A 20891-nucleotide genomic window follows, 5' to 3' on the forward strand; every position below is an offset into this window, starting at 1 on the left:
ATGACATTTTCAGTAATACGCACCTCTGGCCCCACGCAACCTTTGAAAAGTCATTCAACTACTAAGAATATACCAAAGAAAGCCATATTCTTTATACATAAAAAAGAAAAGATTAAATATTATGAGTATCACAAAGCAAAACTCCAAAGAAAAATGATTTCTTAAAAACAAATAGTTTAATTTCATTTTTATCTGGAAATAAAAAAACAATATAACTTTAAAATGAAACAACTAACACTTTGACATGTCATCAAGTGTCACTTTTATGGTATTACCCTTATTCAAAATGTGAAGGTACGGAATCTTTACAAATTTCTGGAATCAAAGGTTCCCACTGTGGATGAAAACAGGCTAGTTATAAAATGTCAATTTATTAAATATCCCATGTTTGCTCTTTATTTTCATAGGGAATATTTTATAGAAATAGTATAAAATAAGGCAGACTTTCGAAGTTCAATTATAAAATTTTAGGAAAAAGTTAAGATCCAATTTTTCTTTGCTAAACCAAGAGGGGGACAGTTTTATCCTGGGCATCACCAGTGAATGTGTCAGACACTCAGCTCTGCTTTGGAGCCACGTTTGGCTGCAGTGGAAATGGTAAGTAGGGCCTCCTTTAGCTCTCTAGAGAAAGACTCACTAACAAGACAGCTTTTCCCAATTAGCATCAATCAGAAAAGAGTTTAACAAACACAAATATTTCTATAGTGCAATAAAATGTCATTTGATAGTATCTTAAATTTGCATTATGAAAATAAGTCTGTACACCAAGTAATGCAGGTTAATGAATATGAATCATGTAAATTTGGTCATGGCATTGGAAGTTGGCTTTGGCTTTGAAGTTTTAAATTCATAGAAAATATTGAATTTCCAATAAATAAAACATTTTAATAATTGATAATAATCAACTTCAAAATTTCTTTTTATGTTTCATTTGCTACTCAATTTGAAAAGAGAAGTCACTTTCAGTAGTGTTCCAAAGCGAGTGATCACACCCTGTACGATGTGGAAACGGCCGCTGAAGATCCGATTGCCACTCGCTGTAAGTGCTGGCGGGGCTGAGAAGTTGCTGGTGTCACAGTCCCTGTCTCAGCAGAAAGTCCCATGGTCCCTCTCAGGGGCTCCCGGGTCTGCTGTGGACAGAAGGCTGACTCGAAGCTGCTTCTCAGTGGCTTCTGGAGGAGCCCCATAGCAGGCCACGCTTGAGGCCCAGGCTCACTCTGTGGTGTTGAGTGGTGGCCACAGAAGGCCACTTGTGTCCCTGTGTGTCTCACAGCTCTGGAGGTGAGGCAATGGTTCCAAACTGTGGCTGCCCTCGGGAATTCCAGGTGAAGAAGGTGAAGCCGCAGGGCACTGGGTGGCTGTGCTATTCAGGAGGCGGCCGGAGGCTCCGCAGCTTCCTTTCATCCAGGCCTTTCCAGTATTTGAAGTTGTTGTCGAGATGCTGCATTACATCCGGCAGGTCCACAAAGGCTGGAGGAGAGAAAGGGATGTGACAGCACGCACAGCCACGGCTCACTGGCTTAGGCCTCTGGCTTCTCTCTGTGGTGCTGAGGACGGGGCCAGGGCCTCGCCCACAGTGGGCAAGCACGCGCTCCTGAGCTGCCTGCCAGCCCCGTGTCTGGGCGAAGGTGACAGTGGAACACGGGAGGGCAGAGACCATGGGCACTTGCGTGACGCCGCAGAGCGCAGCCGTGTCCTGTCCTCAGGGAGGAGGAGCGGGGTCCTTCCTCCGGTTCTGCCCCGCAGGCCCCGTGTGGCGCAGACAGCGCTCTCCGGGCATGGGGTGCTGCGTTAACATGGCCGGAGTCCTAACCCTTCTAATCTGTGACTGCCCCGTCACCCCCCTTCGAACAGGCGGAGACAGACAGACACCGGGGTGTGGGCAGGGAAGAGGGGCGGGGGACACCCAGCGCTGGTTGGCTCCTTTCTTCCCGTCCCTCTCGCCAGTGTGAGCCCCCAGCAGCAGCGCACTACCTGCTGCGGAACATGCGGCTCCCAGCACCTCCAGGCCGAGGTGCGGGATTTCTTACCGTCCCAGGCATCAAACATGTCTGTGATGAAGTAGTCAATGAAAGAGATCTGGGATTTAGGGATGCTGCAGGTGTTCCTGTCAAAGACCGCCATCACGACAGGCAGCTCCTTCCGCTTCTCCTCCTCAGTCTGCAAAGCAGGAAACACCTGGTACCAGGCTCCGGTCCCCGCCTCCCCGCCCTGCTGTGCAGGGGTCCCGTCCCCAGAGGGCACCCTTGGCAGCTGCAGGGCTGGTGACCAGGAGCCAGCAAGGCCACCTGCGCTGCTGAGACTCCTCAAGAGTTACAGAGTCCTGGAGTCAGCGCTAGCCATCTTCCCCACCTAGGCCCTACACGCCTGCCTTGGGCTCTGAGACAAGGGAGGCACCGAGGGAAAGGCTGGGCTGCTTCCCCGCTGCTGGACAGACCTCAGCTGCTGAGGGACAGACTCAGTCACCAAAACCTCCCCACACTGGGCCCAGCACCAGACGGCATCACGGGTGGTTTCTGTCAACCACTCAGAATTAACCTCAATCCTTCTCAAAACCTTTCAAAAAAATAAACAGGAGCAAACACTTCTGCGCTCCTTCTGGAGGCCAGCATTACTCTGATAGCAAAGGAGACAAAGATACTACAAGAAAACTACGGGTCAAAATCTCTTTTGAATATTGATGCAAAAGCCCTCAACAAGAGATTAGCACAGACTCAGTACATTAAAAGGATTCTTCACCATGACCAAGTAGATTTATTTCTGGAATGCAAGGTCAGTTAGCATGTGAAAACCAATGTAGTGCACTTTACTAAGAGAACAAAAACGTGATCTGAAATGGTAAATTTTACCACACATGGACAATCTGCTCATCTGCTTCCTAACTCGAGCACAGCATGTTACGTGCCGCTGGCTGACACATCACATTAGCAGCTTCGTAACTTCCCCACTTGGTGGTGCATGTTCCGGCCTCTGTTGGGCAAGTGGTGGCATTTCCTTGTGGTTTTATTTGAATTTTCCTGACTGAAGGTGTAAGGCACTTTTGCAAGTGCTTCCTGGCCAGAGTATATTTTGTGGAATGATTACTAAAATATTTACTTGTTCTTGTAGCTGTGTCTGGGTATAACTGTTGAACTTTGTTGAGGTCTATTTTATTAAATTGTCTTTTAGGACCTATTGTTTCCTGGACCTAAGAAATCTTTGTCCATTTTTAAGTCACTGAGAATATTCTTGCAGTTTTCTCTTAACAGCTCTGATTTTAGCTTCTGCGATCAGGGGAATCAAATTTCCTCCGAAGGTCAACATTGAACCTAACCACTGAATTTGATTCAATTCTCATCCAATTTGGTTTGCGACCAGAATTGTGGAAAGAATTAAATTTGTGAACCAAGGTACTACTGTATGTGTATGATCTAAAATGTGGTCTGTCCTCTGCTGTTCCACAGATGTTTCTGTTATCCTATGACTGTAGCACACTATCTTGATTACTCAAGCTTTGAGGACAGCTAGTGCAGGTCTTCCAACTTTTTGTTTTTCAAGTTTGCTTTTGCGCATACAAAGTCCTTGATGGAGCCACTACAATTCAGATTAAGTTTGTCAGTTTTTCCTAAAAAAACTCCAAGCAAATCCCTGCTGGGACTGTGACAGCACTGAGAGGTCATGAGTCTGGGAAGCAGGGACCTTCATCTGTGGGCATGGCGGACGGCACCCTCTTCTCTGGTGCTTTTTAAATTCTTTAGTAACCTTGTATAGTTTTCACTGTAATGGCCTGGTCATTTATTCAATTTATTCCTCAGTCATTTTTGCCTCTTACTGCTATTATAATCAGGACAGTGTTTTTAGTCCCATTTGTTGATCATCTGCTGCTAGTGTGGGCAATGCTGCCGCCGTGTTGGCAAGTGCTGGGAATGGCTGGGCAGCTCTCCTTATTCCCAGCCTTGGGGACGATGTATTCAATATGACTAGAAAATATAATGGCAACTGTGTAGGTGCTCTTTTTAAAGTAATTTCTTCCATCCCAGTTTGCTAAGAGTTCGTATGGTGAATGGACACTAAGTTTGTTAGATGCCTTTACTGTACTGTCAGAAATAATCTTACAGTTTTTCATGTTTATTCAATTAGTACTGTGAATTAGAGCAATGGATTTGTCTCGTATGAAACCAGGCGTGCCTTCCAGGAGCCCCTGCTTGGTGACACAGCTTCCTCTGCACGCTGCACGGTTACATTCCTGAGGGTAACAGCTGTGGCTCTCGCCTGGGGAACAGGGTAAGCACGGCCTCATAAAGTGAGCTGGGAAATGTCCTCACTCTACCTTCTGATAACATCTGTAAGACTGGAATTTTTTCCTTGCTTAGTTTTCTTTGTAGGAAAGACTTTTCTACTTTCTTAGTCTTTCTTTAAAATGGGTTTGAATGGGTTTACTGAGGTTATTTTTTCTCCTGTCAGTTCTGGTGAATACAGTTTTCAAGGAATTTGTCCACCTCATTGAAGTTGTCTGATTTGTACTATTAAACTTTGTTCCTAGTGGTGCCGTTTATTTTTGCAGTCCTGGTGCTGCACGCTGTGCTACACCCTGAGCCCCAGTCCCCCTTGTAGTATCTGTGAGACTGTGACAAACCCGCTCTCATTTCTCACTATGCTTTCTCAATGAGTCCAGCTATATTTACCAATTTTTGTCAAAGAATCAATTTTGGAATCTGTTTTTTAACTGTTTTCTAGTTCCTTTCTTTTTTTTTTGAGACAAGGTCTCGTTGCGTAGCCCAGATTGGCCTTGAACTTGTGCTGATCCTCCTGCCTCAGCCCTGAGTGCCTGGATTACAAGAGTGCCTCACCATGCCTGGCTATTTCCTCATTCTTTGCTTCCTTCTGCTTCCTTTGGATTTTTCCTTTTCCAGTGTCTTGTGGTGAAGTCTTACATCACTAACTTTAGGGCATTCCTGTTTTCTAATGAAAATTATAAACCTTCCTTTAAATGCCGTTTTAATGTATTGAACAATTCTGACATTTTACTAATTTCCCTTATATTTGACTCATGGGTTATTTAGAAGTGTGGTGTTCAGTTTCTAAATATGTGGTACAGTATTCTCCTAGCTACCTTGTTAAAGCTTTCTGACTTAACTGCACTGTGGTCAGAGAACATACCCATTCAATTTCAGTCCTTTTCAATTTATTGAAGTCTTCTGGGGGCAGCACAGGCTCTACCCTGGTGAGTGCATATCTGTAAAGACTGTTCTGTAAATGCTACCTGAGGTAGTTGATGGTGTTGTACAAATCATCTGTGTCTTTACTGATATCTTCATCTGGCTGTTTCATCAGCTCTTGAAGGGAGGCGTTAAAATCTCGGATTATAGAACGGCCTATTTCTCTCTGTGAAATTTGCTTCATTCATTTTCAAGTCTGATATTAGGTTCATATATATTTGTCATTGTGAAGGGTCTGTCTGGCAATGTCCCACTGGGTCTTGATGTCTATTTTGTGTGATACTGATATGGCTACTTCAATCTTACCCCTGGGTTGTTTTTTTAAGTCCATTCCAATGAACTCTTTTAATGGGAGTCTTTAGTGCACTGACACTGAACGAGACTGACATAGGTAGAGCTCCCATTTTACTATTTTACTTTCCTGCCTTCTTTGTGCTATTTTACTATATTGTATTAGGTTTAGTAGCTTTTAAACTACAGCGATTGCTCTAGGGATTACAATATGCACCCTTTGCATGTGACTCTGAGTCAAATAACTGAGCTAACTGACATTTCGGGTCAAACATGGAAGCCTTGGACCTATATAAGTCTGTTCACCTTCTCTTTCCCTTTATGCCATAGCTGTCATTTATCTTAAAGGTATGTACCTTTAAGATACACCCTGCAATGCAGTGTTAGAACTTTTGTTTAAAATAGCAATATGTATTTAGAGAAATTTAGAGAACAAAGAAGTCTTTTATAGTTATGCAGCTACTGACCATTTTTGGTGTTTTCCATTCCTTCTTGGAGATCCAAGCTCACACCTGCGATCAGTTCCTTTAAGCCCTAAGAACTCACACTGGCATTTCTAGTATTGTAAATTTACAGATAATGGATTCTATTAGCTGTTCCTTATTTGAGAATGTGTTTATTTGCCTTGACCCTTACAGGATATTTTCAGTGGATACAGCATTCTGGGTTGACAGTTTTCTTCTAATAGCAGTTGAAAGATGATGTTTTGGTGACTTCTGGCCTTCAGAATTTCTCATGAGAAATCAGAAAACCTGAGTCATATTTTTTACAAGTTATTTTTCTGGGGCTGATTTTGAGACTTATTCTTTATCTTCAACTTGGAGCTGCTTATGACTTGACTCACACGTGTTAGACCTCACTGGGCTTCTCATTTTGTATGCATGTTACCGAATTCAAAAAATTCTTTCTAACATTGTTTTCTGTCCCAGAAGATAAAGGACAGATGACTCCCTTAAAGTTCTTTTAGGAGAAACCTGTCAATCCAGGATTCTATACCCAGCAAAAAAGTATCCTGTTTGCGAAGACTGACAGACACATTCTCAGGGAAGGAAAATCAAATAGAATTCACTATCAGGAAAAGTGCAATTCAAGAAATGATCTTTAAGGACCATTTTCTTTCAGAATCCTATTTTTTAGCTTTAAGTGCACTATCTTTTGAGGTTTGTGTGTGTGAAAGGGCTGAAGAGGCAGCTTCTGACCTGAGAGAAATACTCTTCTGAGATGCGTGCAGCCCACTCGATGCACTGCGGCAGCGGCCGGCAGGGATTGGAGACGTCTGCACACTTGATCAGCATGCGCTTGATGAGCATCCGGTTCTCTGGAGCCCTGAGCAGAGCGGAGATGGCTTCCTCGTCTTTATCGGTTTCCTGAAAAAGCAGTGGAACTGAAAGCAATCCAGGGGGTCCTCCAGCCAGCCTTTCCTGTGGGGCTGGGAAGAGTGGAGAGGCTTCAGCTCTGCTTGAGGGTGGCAGGATGGGCCGCAGGAGCAGAAGGGGTGGCAGAGCTGCCTTCCCTTTCTATTCTGCTACCTCCTCTTCTACCTGCTAAGAACTCAGACTGGTTTTATCTTTTTATTGTATTTACTAGGAAAGAGCAAGGACCAAACACAAAGGTTTCTCTGTCCTCACAACAGAAGAGCCCTTGTGGTCCACTCTCCCTGCTTCTCACAGCCCTGCCCTGTGACAGGTGCGGTTTTGGGAAGTCACCCTCCGCACACAGATAAAGCGATGTGCTCTCACACTGTTACAGACAGCTGAGTCCGGCAGGAGTATTATAGCCAGTCAGACAGATGGCCTGGGCTCTCGAAACTCAGTGTAGAAGATGAAATCTCATTATAACCGTGGTCAGAGGTGCATCTGTTGGGGGCCAGATCTCAAGGTCTGGAATGACCAGGCCTAAGACAGGTGGTATCACCTGGTAATGAAGTCTAGACAGACATCAGTCACCTCAGTTGGTGACCAAGACCCCTAGACTCATCCCTTCCTGAAAAGTTCTTTGTTCTTTCCATGTACACTGGCTACGTGACTTGCTCCCCTCTTGGATCAACATTACCTAGGTGGCTATACTTGTAACCTTACTGGGTGATCACAGCTGTCACCCACGTTGTACCCATGAGGCTGCTGTGCTCTATAAAACTTCCTGAGAAGTGCGGTCCTTAGCAACCTACCTGGGCCCCTCCTGCCTCTCAGGAGCTGTATCTGTCCCCTCAACATTTTGGACTCTTAACCTTCTTTGTTCCTTAGGATTCACTCTTTGATTTTGAGAACACGAACTCGGTGTATCAGATATCTAGCAGGTTGGGAGTTGTAATATTTCCCTTATATTACTTGGAGGTCAGGGGCTGGGGATTTAGCTCAGCGGCAAAAGCGCCTGCCTGGCATGCACAATGTCGTGAGTTCGGTTCCCGGTACCGGAGAAAAACCAAAAAAAAAAAAAATATATATATATATATATATATATTACTTGGAGGTCCTAGATCATCGCTGTGTCAAGGCTCGAACGTTTTTCACAGACAAAGGACTTAGGCTGCTGTCTCTTCACTGGCACTCACAAGGTCTCAGGGCTCACATGGGAAGTACCATCGTTATCTTATGACATCAGTTCACAGATGAGAACCTTGGCCCTCGCAGGGGAGGTGATCCGTCCAAAGCTATGCAGCTGAGCTGGGCTAGGAGCGGTGGGGACACCCACATTCTGCACCTAAGGGGGTGTGAAGGCCCCAGTCTCAGTCTCCCTGATACAAGGCCCTTACCTCATTTTCCTCCAGTGCCGCCAAGGGCTTGTTGACACTGTTGATAAACTTGTTGACGTGCTCGAAGTGCTTCGTCATTTCTGTGGCCAGGACCATGTCGATGATACTCTGGCGCAGCAGGCGGTAGTCATTCCTGTTGCAGAAGGCAAAGAGGCGGCTGCTACAGGTTACGATCCAGACCCGACAGGCCGGGAAACCGTCTGCTGCCCAGGCTGCCTGTCCACTGTGGCTACAGGTCTAAGCCTCTGAAGTCACACTTTAAAAGAATGAGCAAGGGAGGGGCCCATGCCTGGACCAACAGCAAGGGGACGCTGAAGTCAGAGCCTCTGGGCCAAGCTTTAGGGCTGCAGTGTCCACCCTGTCACTTGGTAGGTGACGAGCACTTCCCAGAACACAGGATGGCCTGGCCTGGGGAGGGGGGCCGCATGCCATAATCACAGCCACTTGGAGGCTGAGGCAGGCGTATTGCAAGTTCAAGGCCAGTCTGGGCACTGGCCTTGTCTCAAAATAAACTACAAAGCGGGGAGAGCAGAGAGGCTGTGTGTCATAGGGAAAACAAAGACTGCTCTCCTCAGCACCACAGACCTCCCCCTGCGTTAGGAATGTGGCCTGTGGCTATGAATCTAATGCAGGCATAGCAGCACTTGCCTACTGAACCCAAAGCCCTGGATCCAACCCCTACCACCACACACGCAGAAGCACCCCGTGCGGAGGTTCCTCCACACCTAATTGTTTTAGTGCCCAGTGAACTCTGGGGGCAGAACTTTGGAGAGGTGAGAAATCACAGGGAGTACTTGGACCTCGTCATCTGGACCTTGTTTTCATTTTATTTTATTTTTTATTTTTTGGTACTGGGAATCAAACTCAGGACCTTGCGCTTGCCAGGCAGGCGTTTGTGCCACTGAGCTATATCCCCAGCCCTTGTTTTCATTTTAATATGCTTAAAATTGTTTTTTGAGATAGGGTCTCACTATGCAGTTCAGGCTGGTCTTGAATGTGCAGCAACCCTCCTACCTCAGCCTCCCGAGGGCTAGGGATTATAGGTGTGCACCACCACGCCAGGTCAAAAATTCTTCTTTTAATTAGATTTTTATTGGTACATTTTAGATATCCATAATGATCACATTCATTTTTCAAGAGGCAATCCATATGATTCAAATGGTACAAAAGAGTATGAAGCAAAGTCTCCAATCACCCCCTTTCTAACTCATTCAATTCCATTTCCAAGACAACCCAAGTTAGTAGGGTCTTATATGCTTCCAGGGAAAAATGATGTATCTCTAAGCAAGTACGAATAAAATGTAAGTATACCTCTGAAATCCTTGGACACAGCAGAAGGGAATTTTGTGAAATCAGGATACCCTTTAAAAATCTCACATAAAACTTCCCTTAAAATCCAAAATAAATACTCCTCATGACACTTGCTCTCTTCACTTGACATGTACTAAGTACCTACCTCCTACCAGGCACTGGGCTAGACACAGGGTACAGTAATGAACAAAAGACACATGAAATCTGGCATGGCGGTGTACACATATAATCCCAGCCCTGTGGAAGGCTGAGGCAGGAGGATCACAAGTTTGAGTCCAGCCTCAGCAATTTAGACCTTGTCTCAAAAAATTAAAAAAAAGCTGAGATACAGCCCAGGGTGAAGGCCCTGGGTCAGATCCCTAGTACTACAGAAGCGCGCACATGCATGCACACACACACAAGACCCCTGAGGCCTGACACAGCTTAAGAATCTAGTCAGATGTTGAACATTTTATGTGTGTGGTGCAGGGATGGAACCCAGGGCCTGTGCATGCTGGATCAGAGCCCTATCATTGAGCTGTACTATATCCCCAGCCCCACAGAAGAAAGTTTAAGAATGTAGGTTAAAAAATGAAGCCTGTGTAATGGAGGGACTCAGAGCTGAACGGTTGGGCGCGGATGGCTCCGGAGCGCTCAGGCAGGTGCGGGGCCGTGGTGTCTCTGGTCTCTATGAGCTCAGGTTACAGTTTGTGCTTCATGCCCTGGATGTCAAATCCAAAGGCCTGAGCCTGAGGACACTATGCTGAGAGAACCAAGTCACAGAGGACCGCCATGTGCATACGCATCCGTTCACACCGAGTGTCCAGGGTTGACAGATTTAAGTGGGCACAGATGGAAAGGGGGAGGTTGGCAGCCCAGCATGGGAAAACTGGGAAAACTGGGAGAATGAGGAGGGGCTGTGCCTGGGTTTTTTGGGGGGGGGGAGTAACAAAACTGTTCTAAAATTGGTGTGGTGATGGCTCTACAGCTGTGACTAAGCCACTGTCCACTCTCCATGAGAGAAGTGCCGGGTGTGTAACTTATGTCCCAATAAAGCTGTGCGGAAGAGCGGTGGGGCCCACACACTGGCAGCCCTGCTCTTACCTGTCCATGTTTTTAAAGATGTTGCACCTGTCGTCACCCAAGGTCAGCTGGAAGGCCAGGGCCGCGTGGTGGCTCTCCAGCACGGCCAGGTCATTGTACAGCAGGGCCAGCTCGCTGCCCGCGTTGCATAGGAACGAGTTGGTTCTCCCAGGGTGGTCCACATCATGAATGGTGGCTGCGATGAGCGCGGCAGCCTCGTCAATGGGATCTAGAGTTTCCTGAAAGCGAGAGATCTTTTAATACCAGGGATGGATGGCACAGGCAAGGAAGCCTACTGTGCAGTTTTCTCTGCCCTGCACAGCGGTGCCTTGGCTCACAAATGCTTTTGTTTGCAAACAATCTGGTTCACAAACAGAAGCATTTGGCAAACTGCTTTTGTTTGTGAACTGCACTGGGTGACAAACATACCTGCGGCCATCTTCCCACAGAAACACAAACTGGCTGTCTTTTCCAAAACCAGAGAACAAATGAAAGCTCATGAACCAATGTACTTGACGGTTAAAGGAGCTCAGATTTCTAACAAAAGCATACTCAAGAGAAAACCGTTTTCCATCTCCTCTCTGAAGCAGTGATGTCTCTGTGTGCTTCATTAGGAAACAAGAATGTAAGGAGCTACCAAAACACAGGAGGTGTCACCACCTCAGCCAGCCTTCCCACAGCCCCATCACCAAAAACAGGTGCTGACTCAGACCAACATGAACATTACCAAATAAGAGACAGAACCTTTAAAATATGCATTAATGGGTGACTGGGCTAGTTTCCTCCTTCTGGAGTTGCTGCCTTTTGTCAAGCTAAGGTCAAGGTTTTGGGAGTGTAATAAAAGATCTGTAAGTTTTTCAAGTCTTTTCAAGGTCCTGAAAAGGTCTGTATAACATGGAAAAATGCCATCGATGGCTATGAATTTACCTGTGCATCTGGGTTCAGAGCCAGGTTTTGAAGAAATTGGTAATTTAAACATTGTCTTGATGACACTGACCTATTTTTTTCGCAGTTTACTTAAAACATTCTTTCCTTTTTCCCCTAAAGAAACCACCTGTTTTAAGGTTTTGAATACAGATATGTACAGTACTTTCTTGTATCATTTTCCATATGAAATATATGTATTTTCTCTGTTTTATTTTTCAATTTGAGTAGAACATCACTGCTTTGGTGATTTCAAAGAACCATTTTGGATTATTATTATTTGTACTTCCTATGTTCTTTTTCTTCTCTTTAGGGAGTGAAAGCATTTAAATATATCAATGTACCTTAAATATATCACTGGCTTTATTTTATACGTTTGATAGATGGGTTTCTCATTGTGTTTTCTAAACAATTTTTCATTTTTTATTAATCCAAAACTTATTCAAAGTATTTTTCATTTGTAGTGGCAATCAGTCAATCATATCTACCCACCTACCTTTAGTACTGGGGATTGAACTCAGGTCCTTCACACTGAGCTACTTCTCAAACCCTTTTTATTTTTTGAGACAGGGTCTCACTAAGTTTCCCAGACTAGTCTCAAACTTGCAATTCTCCTGCCTCAGCCTCCTGTGTAGCTGGGATTATAGGCAGATGGCACTGTACCAGATGATGTTTTTCATTTTACCATCAAATATTCAAGTTTTGTAGTGGTTAGAAGATATGGCCTATGAAGTTTATGAGAGTATGTCCTAGGATAAGAGCATATTTAAAAATATCCTATAGACACTTGAAGGTAAATGTGTAATATATCAGCTTTAAAGGTTAATTTGACTTACAAGTCAGTAGTTTTAACTTCAAATGGGTAAACTGTATGTGAACTATATTTTAATAAATGCTTATATTAAGACAGCACTGAATATATTTGTATCTCTAGTTCAAAAGCAATAAACATGTACCAATTCCCCATAATGAATATAATCATTACGTACAGAAAACATGGACTAATGATAAAGCAATAACAGCAAAAATTGGGTGCTCGCTACATGCTGATCTGTGTGGACACAGATGTCCCTCCCTGCCCCTGGTCTCTGTCACTAACTTAGCAGCCCTCTCTGGGCTGGGCTGGGCTGGGCTGGGCTGTGCACGGTGCTGAGCGCTTGCCTAGCACACGTGAGGCTCTGGTTCCATCCAAGGACCCCAGCAGCCAACTCCCAGTGAACTGGAGGGAGCAAGGAACAGAGAATGGGCTGGTGAAGACCCCACTCTGAGAAGGCCTGGCCCTCAGGTGAAGGTGAACACTGGCTTAGTCCCGTGGGCCACATGACACCCTTCACTGTGTTCTAGACCCCTGTCACATGACCAGGGACACTTGCCCTGCTCTGTGGCCTGCAGCCATGCCTACCTGATCCCTCCGAAGTGGTGTGGTCCAGTTTCTGGGGCACAGGGAGGGAGAGGGGGGAGGAGCTCATTTCCTGGTGAGTGTGGAGAGGCGGGACCCCCACCCAGGGAAGTTCTACAGTTTGAGCTCCATGGGAGATGGGGTTGCCCCAAAAAGTGCACTTGTAGCAGTGAGTGAGTGCAGAGGAGGCCAGGGTCTCACCAGGACATGAGTCAGACAGGAGGGAAGGCCAGACATAGCCAGACACTGAGGGCAGAGGGGCAGATGACCACAAAGGACTCCAGGTCTCAAGCTGGAGCTCTGGGTGGACACTGGAGCCCTGGCTCCCGCGGATAACCCTGTTGGGTGCAGAGTGCCGCTGACCCAAGGTCGAGTGTAGCTGCCAATAAGGGGCCGTGCAGGTGATCTGAGCATGCACGCCTGCGAGTTCAGTGACAGCCCAGAGAAGCAGCCCTCCTGGCTTTCTCCCCAAGAACCAACTGTGCTTCCTAAGCCCCGGAGAAGGGCTAGGAGTAGGTCAGGAATCAAGGCAGCCATCCCCTGAGCTCCAGCATGGCCTCCTGCCTGCTTTCTGGGGTGACCGCACCCTGTGTGCTGGCTGCACCGGAGTGGCCACCCTAAGTGGCCAGCGATGGCAGATCCGTCCTCTAAGGGAGGCAGGAAGCCCAGCCTGGACACAGAGTGCGGCGCGGGCTCACCTTTACTCTCTGCCTGGACAGAAAGTAGGCGGTGGCGTGGAGCACATCAGCAGAATGTGTGGAATTATGGTAGGGGTTAGAAGAATGGTAATTGGCTTCAATAATGTGTAACCAAGATTTCAGTGTTGACTCGGAGCAGTTTAGAAATTCACAGATTCCAAAGCGAGCAAATGTTCTGAGACCAAGATAAATCAGTGGCCTACAGAGAAAAACAGTCACAGTATAAAAATGATGCCAAGAACAAGGTAAAGCATCCCAAGCCCTGGAGAGGTTCAGCTCCCAACCACACTGCTCTCATCTACGTGTGTGTGTTTACAAAGCATTTTGGTTCCAGGCCCTGAGAGGGCTATGCACCACTCTCTCAGTATATCGCCACCTGAGGAGGAACAGTGTCCCACCTCACAGGATAAACCCCGCTCAGTTATGCACGCCCCGACAGTCTGCTGCACCTGTGCTGGCCAGGCAAACTCTGCCCAGGCTGCCTGCACCTCCTTCCTCAGCCTCCCCCATGGCCAGGGACCACCTCTGCGGCGAGAGCCTCACGCGGGCCCCGGAGGCCAGCTTGCCATCTGCAGAGCTCCCAGACTCACCTATTGTGGGTGGCAGCCTCCAGTTCAAAAATATCGAAGTCCCAGTGTTCTACATTTTCCATGGCCTGAGCTACCCGAGGCGGGATGTTGTGAAGGGAGATGGGGGTGGTTCCACTGACTGGAACCTGATGGAACGCTGTAAAGTGACGTGGTTTGTGGAACAAGATTAATAGGGTAGACAGCTGTACCCATTTCTCAGAGACAGCAGCACTGAGTCAGGCAGGGCTGCTCTGTTTCTGAAACTTTATGGCACACAGAGAAACTTCTTGCTGCTGAGAGAAATTATTTTCATCACTTAACCCCGACTACAGTATTACAGTGATCCAAAACAATCAAAACAAAAAACTTACTTTTTGTTGAAAGAACGTATTCATTCCCTGATAATCTCCGTAAACCATCCTAATAAAAACCAAAGGGAACAAGAGAAAGCAAAGTCACTGCTATTCTTTCCTCCATGGAACTCCAAGTGGCTGGCCCAGGGCATTCCCACCTCCCCATCCCCTGCAAGGCTACCCAGCTCAGCAGGTCCCCATGTCGCCCCTGTGGCCAGCCTGGACTAGCCACTCCCTGCACAGCTCAGCACCCTGATGCACGCCTGGCCTGGGCCTGCTGGATACAGGACACAAGAGGCAGGGTTGACACCAGGGAGGTGAGCTCAAGGGGGCCTCTCCCCTGACGCCCAGCACTCCTGTCTCACTGCAGGACCACGGTGGAATCTCAGGGACAATGACCTCTGCCCTCGGTCCTACCCCTCCATGTCTTGCCACCCCCCTCACCAATGGCCACAGCCAGGTAGTTATAGAAAGAGTAGAATAAGAAAGATAATGAAAAGAATAGGGGGAAAGTTTAAGTATGGAGATGTACTTTTGATGTGAGAAGATTTTTATGATGAAGTCTTTGCCCTGTCAGAAAGAAAGGAGCACTAGTGGTGAAACTAGAAGGCTCAAGTGAGTCAAGAAAAGTTTGTGGAGGATGCAGTTTATAAAAAGAAATAGGAATGTTTGGTTATTTTGAGCTTGTGTTCATTGGGTGAGCCCAAGCTGTTTCCTCCTAAAAGCTTCTTGCTCAAAGAAGACTGATTTGGGGCTGTGGCCCCAACCCTCAGATCATCACTCACTCCTCCCCAGTCCCAAATCTCCTCTCTGGTCTAACTGGTGCTTTCAGACAAAGGCTGTAACTCTCACTTCTAAGACTGATACCACACATGAGCCTTCCTACTTGACAAACAGGGATACCTAGACCAGTGACAGGAAACAGGGCAGAGGTGCCTGCTTGGGCAGTTCTGACCTGGTTTGGCCAGACCACACATGTGGCCTAACCTCATTTTCTTTATCTCTTTCAAAAGTATGACTATGAGTAACTCGATGTCTCTTCTGCTCCCACTGCAATACTGATGCAATCATCTTTTTTTCTGGGTGTTCAACATCTGGAGGTTTGGAAACCAGAACTAGAAAAGATACCTGGGCTGAGAGGACAACTAGTATTTTGGCCCTGGCTCTCCAACGTTAACAAGGACCCAAGAGATGAGGGATCCTTTTCTATAGGATCCTACAACTTTGGTGAGCCACCCAACCTCCTGAGCAGGGAGACTGTTGGACCTTAGAGGATAGGAGTCAACCAATATACAGTGTGCCATAAAGAAGAGAGAAATATCTTCTATTCTTCTACAGGAAGCTACATAATCAAGCAAGACCATGACCCATCCAAGCAGCGTACACTGACAGAGGAACTGAGAGGCTCTGTACATGGTCCCAAAACTAATGCCTGAGGAGACTTAACTGAACTTGATAGATAGCAACAGGTTAATTTTGATTAACTCAGGTCTCACTTTAACTTAGTCTTAAACACCAAGCAGAAAAGTATAACCAAAGATATATAAAAATAATACCATAGTAATAAAGGCTAGCTATAGAAAGGGGACTCTAATCACTGATCCCTGCTGGCAGTTTCCAGCTACACCTGTAGCTGACCACTGTTATGATTCAATGAAGCTAGAAAGCTACAGTAGAAGCTATAAAGGCTCAGCAAGAACCTTTACGTTCCTTAGCTAAAATTGTTCTTCAAAACCACTGAAACTCTCTATCTTCTTACAGCTAAAACTGGAGACTGTGACAAAAAATATCAGACTTATAGATAACCTCTATCAGCAGAGAGGTCTAGGAGTCAGCTGGTTACAATCACTATGCCAGTACCTCAAGAGCTGTGTGTGGATGTGGCTCTTTCCCCCAGTCTGCCTGTCCATTCTAGTGCTCATGCTTTGGCTATATGTGCTTTAATCCCTTGGTAGTTTGTTTATCCTTGCCTAGAGGGTGCCAAACTCCAAGTGATTCACAGATGCAACTAATGACCAACATGCCAGATTCCTTTTAGTGGGATCCAGCAGACCAACCTTGTAAAGGGAGTTCATAACTGCTGAACTCTGTTTTATCCAAAGCCCCTTAACTAGCTCTCTGGAAAAGGGTCCTGACTGTAGTCTCCCCTACACTGCCCCTTCTCAGTTCAAAGCAGCTGGATTGAAACTTTGCCCATTGTCCCCTAACCACAGGTAGGGATAGCTCTTCAAAGGGAGGAATATTATAGATGGCTAAACTAGCTAGAAATTAATATACTGTCAGAGAGAGACTGAACTCTCAGTAAAAATAAAGACATCAGAATTGTGGCTGGAGGCACATCTGAGAAAGGCCAGGCCTCAAGCTAAAGATGCAGTGGCCATCTACAAGCCTCCCTAAGGTATAAGCAGTAACTTAGAATTATACTATAATTGGTATCACCTGGTCCAGTAAAATCCAGCTACCCATCAGTTGCCCAGGTGGGTGACCAGAGCATAGAAATCTATCCCTTCCCAAAAATGCTTTTATTCTTTCCACATACCTTCCTACACGCAATGCTTCCCTACTGGGTCAATATCAGCTAAGCAGCTATACTTGTAATCCTATAGGCTGATTGTAGTTTGACCCACGTTGTACCCACATTGTGATTTTGCTGTATAAATTACCCCTGACAATGGGCCGCAGTGGCAACCAACACTGAAGACCCTCTCAATAAACCTTGAGCACTCTCTCAATAAACCTTTCCTACTCTCAACTCCCACTGTTCCCTGGAATTCATCTTCAATTTTGGGGGACATGAACTGGGAACATCTGTCATCTAACAGGTTTAGAGTTATATTTCTCCTGTATCATTTAGATTCCTTGTGATCCCTGGATTCTTTCTCACTTTCTAAGTGATCTCAGTTTCCCAACAACCCTCCTGCCACCAGTTCTAGTCCTGCCCACAGCTGCTTTCATCTACTGACCTCCAGGACACTGCCCTGGCCCACCTTTATCAGGAGGCCTGGATGGCAAGGCCACAGGCGAAGGTCTCTGCTGGGAGCCACTCTACCTTTCAGACTGCTACCTAACACCTTCCCTTATGCAATCAGTGACTTCATGCAGCAGCTGGGAGGGAGGAGAATTTTGTTTCTGAGAAGTTAACAGCTGACAGGCAGTAATGGGGTAATCTGTTCCCTTGTGAGCTCTGTTCTAGATGGGCTAGGGAGCCATCCAGGTCCCCTCAGGGGACCACACACGAGATTCCTTGCTGGTGGCCACTCCTACAGCTTTCTTTCCTGTGATTTGTGTGTGACCCACATCCCTCCCCTTGGTGCCTCATATGTAGTAGAAGAAAGAGTCTTCCTGTTTTGCAATTTGGTATGTAACATCCAGTATGGTTTTTTTCTGCTCCAGTTTTCAAAATATTTAATACAACTAAGAAAGGGGCTTTTTTGGTTTGCTTGTTTTTTTTTAAATCAGGGACTCACTATATAGTTCAGGCTGGCCTTGAACTTACTATGTAGCCCAGGAGGGCCTTGAACTCACTGTGATCCTTCTACCTTCAGCCTCAAGTGTGCACGTCCATGCTAAGAAAGTTTTATATCAACAAATTACTTGTAAAACTTAAGTGACAGTGAAGAACTGAAGCAGCAGACTGTCTGGATACAGTCCTCCCTCGCTGCCCAGGCTGAGGTCCCCAGGTGGAGAGGAGAGGTGGATGACAGCTCAGCCAGAGAGCTCTGTTCAACACAGAACCTCAGAGAAAACAAACAAGAACACACAGGCTCTCACCAGAGGCCTGCTCAGATAAACTCACAGACATTAAGCCCCCAACAAGGTCACTGGCGTGAGGATCGTCATCCTTAGCACCGAACTGGGGTGAGTACAGCTCAGTGGACCTGAGGATCTGCAGCACGCGGTCCAAGGCCTCTGTCACCGGCACAGGGCTGCTCTCCTGCGCGGTGTTGATGATGTTCATCACCTGCAGCACAGAAAGAAACCCTCAGAAGCCACGGGAGAGAGGCAAGAGGCAAGGTGGCAGGGGTGCTTAACAGTGCCACTGTACTAAGTGAAGTGGAAGCTTGCTTGTCATACACCCCCAATCTGGGACACACAGCACCAACCAACTGTGACTGCAGCTTTCCAACACCCCAGATGTGCTCCATGGACAATGACCACCCATGGCTTCACCTTGGTGATGGGTGCCTCGATAGTCATGGAATGGATCCGGGCCATGGAGGAGTGTCGTCTCTGGCTGGAAACTGTGGAGAGAGAGGTCAGAGATCAGGGTGTGTATAACCCTGGGCACAGATCCTGACTGCCAAGGGCATGTGACACCTCTGCCTCCCAGGCCTCAGTGTGCTCGGCTGCCCATGGAAGGGCTGGGGCCAGGACTGCCCAGTGACTGAGCTTCCTTCCCATGGAAAGGCACAGGCTCCCGGCTAGCAACTGTTTCCTGCTGTCCTAGGCACTAGGATGCACTTGTCCTCTCTGACAGAACTTCTGATGTCACAGGCCAGAGAGAAAACAGGAGACAATCCAGCAAGTCAAGGCCAGTCTCTGTTTGTGCCTGTAACAGTCTCTGTTTGTGCCTTATAATTATTCACTTGCTGCTCCCCAGGACTAAAACCATTCTGGAAAACAATGCCCCATGGGTTCTTTGTTTGTATATGGCGGGGCAATAAATTCAACTCACCATGAACTGAAATACATGAATGTTGGATATATTTTTCCAAGTCCCCGAGGGTGCTTTTCATCATTCAGCTTAATCCAAGCTGATTAAAGGCCTTAAACGAGGCAGGAAGCAGCTCTGAGGTTCTAAGTGAGTTAATTTTTGTTGTTGCTCCTGTCAAGATGTGGTTCCTCCACGAGGGAGCCTAGGCCAGGCAGAGGTTTGAGTGTTGCGGACGCCCCACCATCAAGCAGCGCTGCTCACCAAAGGCCTGAAGGGCCAGAGCCTGCTCTGCAGACCAATGCGTCAGCCTGATGTCACCAGAGAAACCAAGGCTGGAGGAGGAACGCTGTGCCCAGGGAGCCAGGCCAGGGGTCTCAAGTGGTCTACTCTCTGGGAGCCAACAAAACTTCTTAAACCTTGATGACTGGCACGTGGTTACCTTTCCATTTTATATAACAAGGTCTTTAAACCAAAATAACCACTATTTAATCAGTGTCGTAAAAAGACTTATTTAAAAAATAATGAAAGTCACATGCATGTAGGAGTCAAACAACACAGATCTATACAGCATGGTTACCCTAATGCTACTGAAAACTGCTAAGAGAAAAATTTAAGTTTCTCATCATAAAAATAAAGATAAGGATGGGAAGTTATGGTTTGTTGTCTGCATGTCCCACAAAGCCTCATGCAGTCATGGGGGCGGGCTTCTAGAGTTCATGATTCATCCACGGTCAAATGCTGGGATTATGGGTATGAGAGCTACACCTGCCCTGGGGCGGGTAGTTTGCATATGTAAGGGAGAGAAAGATGCTGCTTGCCCACACTCCTCCCTTTTGCTCTTGTTGCTTTTCTGTGTTCCATAAACTGTTGCCCTCTGCCATGTCCCGAGTATGGACTGAAACCTCCACAAACTGTGAGCTAAATAAACCTTTCCTTCCTTAATTTTGGGTGTCAGGTATTTTGTCTCAGCAACAAAAGTAACCAAGACGAATTAATACATGTTCATTAGCTAAATTTAGTCACCTCACAATTGTACATATTTTATTTATTTTTTGGTATAGGGACTTGAATTCAGAACCTTGCACTTGCCAGGCAGGCACTGTGCCATTGAGCTGTATCCCCACCCCCTCATATTTTAAAACATTATGTTACATATGATAAATATACGTAAGTTTTGTCAACTAAAATAGATAATGGAAAATTTTATTTTTAAAATAATTTGAAAAAAATCATACCATAAGCTCAATAAGGTAAGAAAAAGAAAACAACAGGTATAAGCATTGTCATGATTATACATAGAGAGCCTCACAGAATCTACTAATGCTTTCCTTACAGCTAAGTTTACCAAGGGTGAAATCAATATACAAAAGATCAATATACAAAAATCCACTATTTCTATATATTACAACAAACAATTAGAAGTTGAAATAAATATCATTATAATAGCATAAAAATCTATAAGAATAAGTTTGCCAGGTGTGGTGGCACATTCCTGTAATCCCAGCAGGATTCCATGAGTTCATGGCCAGCCTGCACTACAGAGTGAGACCTTGTCTCAAAAATAAAAAAAAAAGAATAAATCTAATACAAGATTTATAAGATTTATACAATGAAAATGCAAAACATTGGTTTGTGAGAGAAAGCAAAAAGACCTAAACAAACAGAGATACAGCATCTTCA

The 20891-nt window shown here is 46.0% G+C and overlaps 1 protein-coding gene across 2 annotated transcripts in view; it reads right to left on the reverse strand.

Annotated features, from left to right (window-relative positions):
* Positions 1-157: 157 nt before the first annotated feature.
* Pde8a (phosphodiesterase 8A) overlaps positions 158-20891 on the reverse strand; it is a 141181-nt gene continuing 120447 nt past the window's right edge. For both annotated transcript variants that reach the window (XM_005381485.1, XM_013512564.1), the window contains 10 exons: positions 18728-18798; positions 18354-18518; positions 14576-14624; positions 14226-14361; positions 13636-13834; positions 10636-10853; positions 8242-8374; positions 6689-6856; positions 2031-2160; positions 158-1470 (listed from right to left, as the gene is read on the reverse strand). In XM_005381485.1, the coding sequence (XP_005381542.1) occupies positions 1364-1470; positions 2031-2160; positions 6689-6856; positions 8242-8374; positions 10636-10853; positions 13636-13834; positions 14226-14361; positions 14576-14624; positions 18354-18518; positions 18728-18798 (1376 nt within the window). In that variant the 3' untranslated portion in view covers positions 158-1363. The remainder of the gene's footprint in view (positions 1471-2030; positions 2161-6688; positions 6857-8241; positions 8375-10635; positions 10854-13635; positions 13835-14225; positions 14362-14575; positions 14625-18353; positions 18519-18727; positions 18799-20891) is intronic.

The sequence above is a fragment of the Chinchilla lanigera genome, unplaced genomic scaffold (genome assembly GCF_000276665.1).
Source record: "Chinchilla lanigera isolate Chin_1 unplaced genomic scaffold, ChiLan1.0 scaffold00015, whole genome shotgun sequence".
Lineage (NCBI taxonomy): Eukaryota > Metazoa > Chordata > Mammalia > Rodentia > Chinchillidae > Chinchilla > Chinchilla lanigera.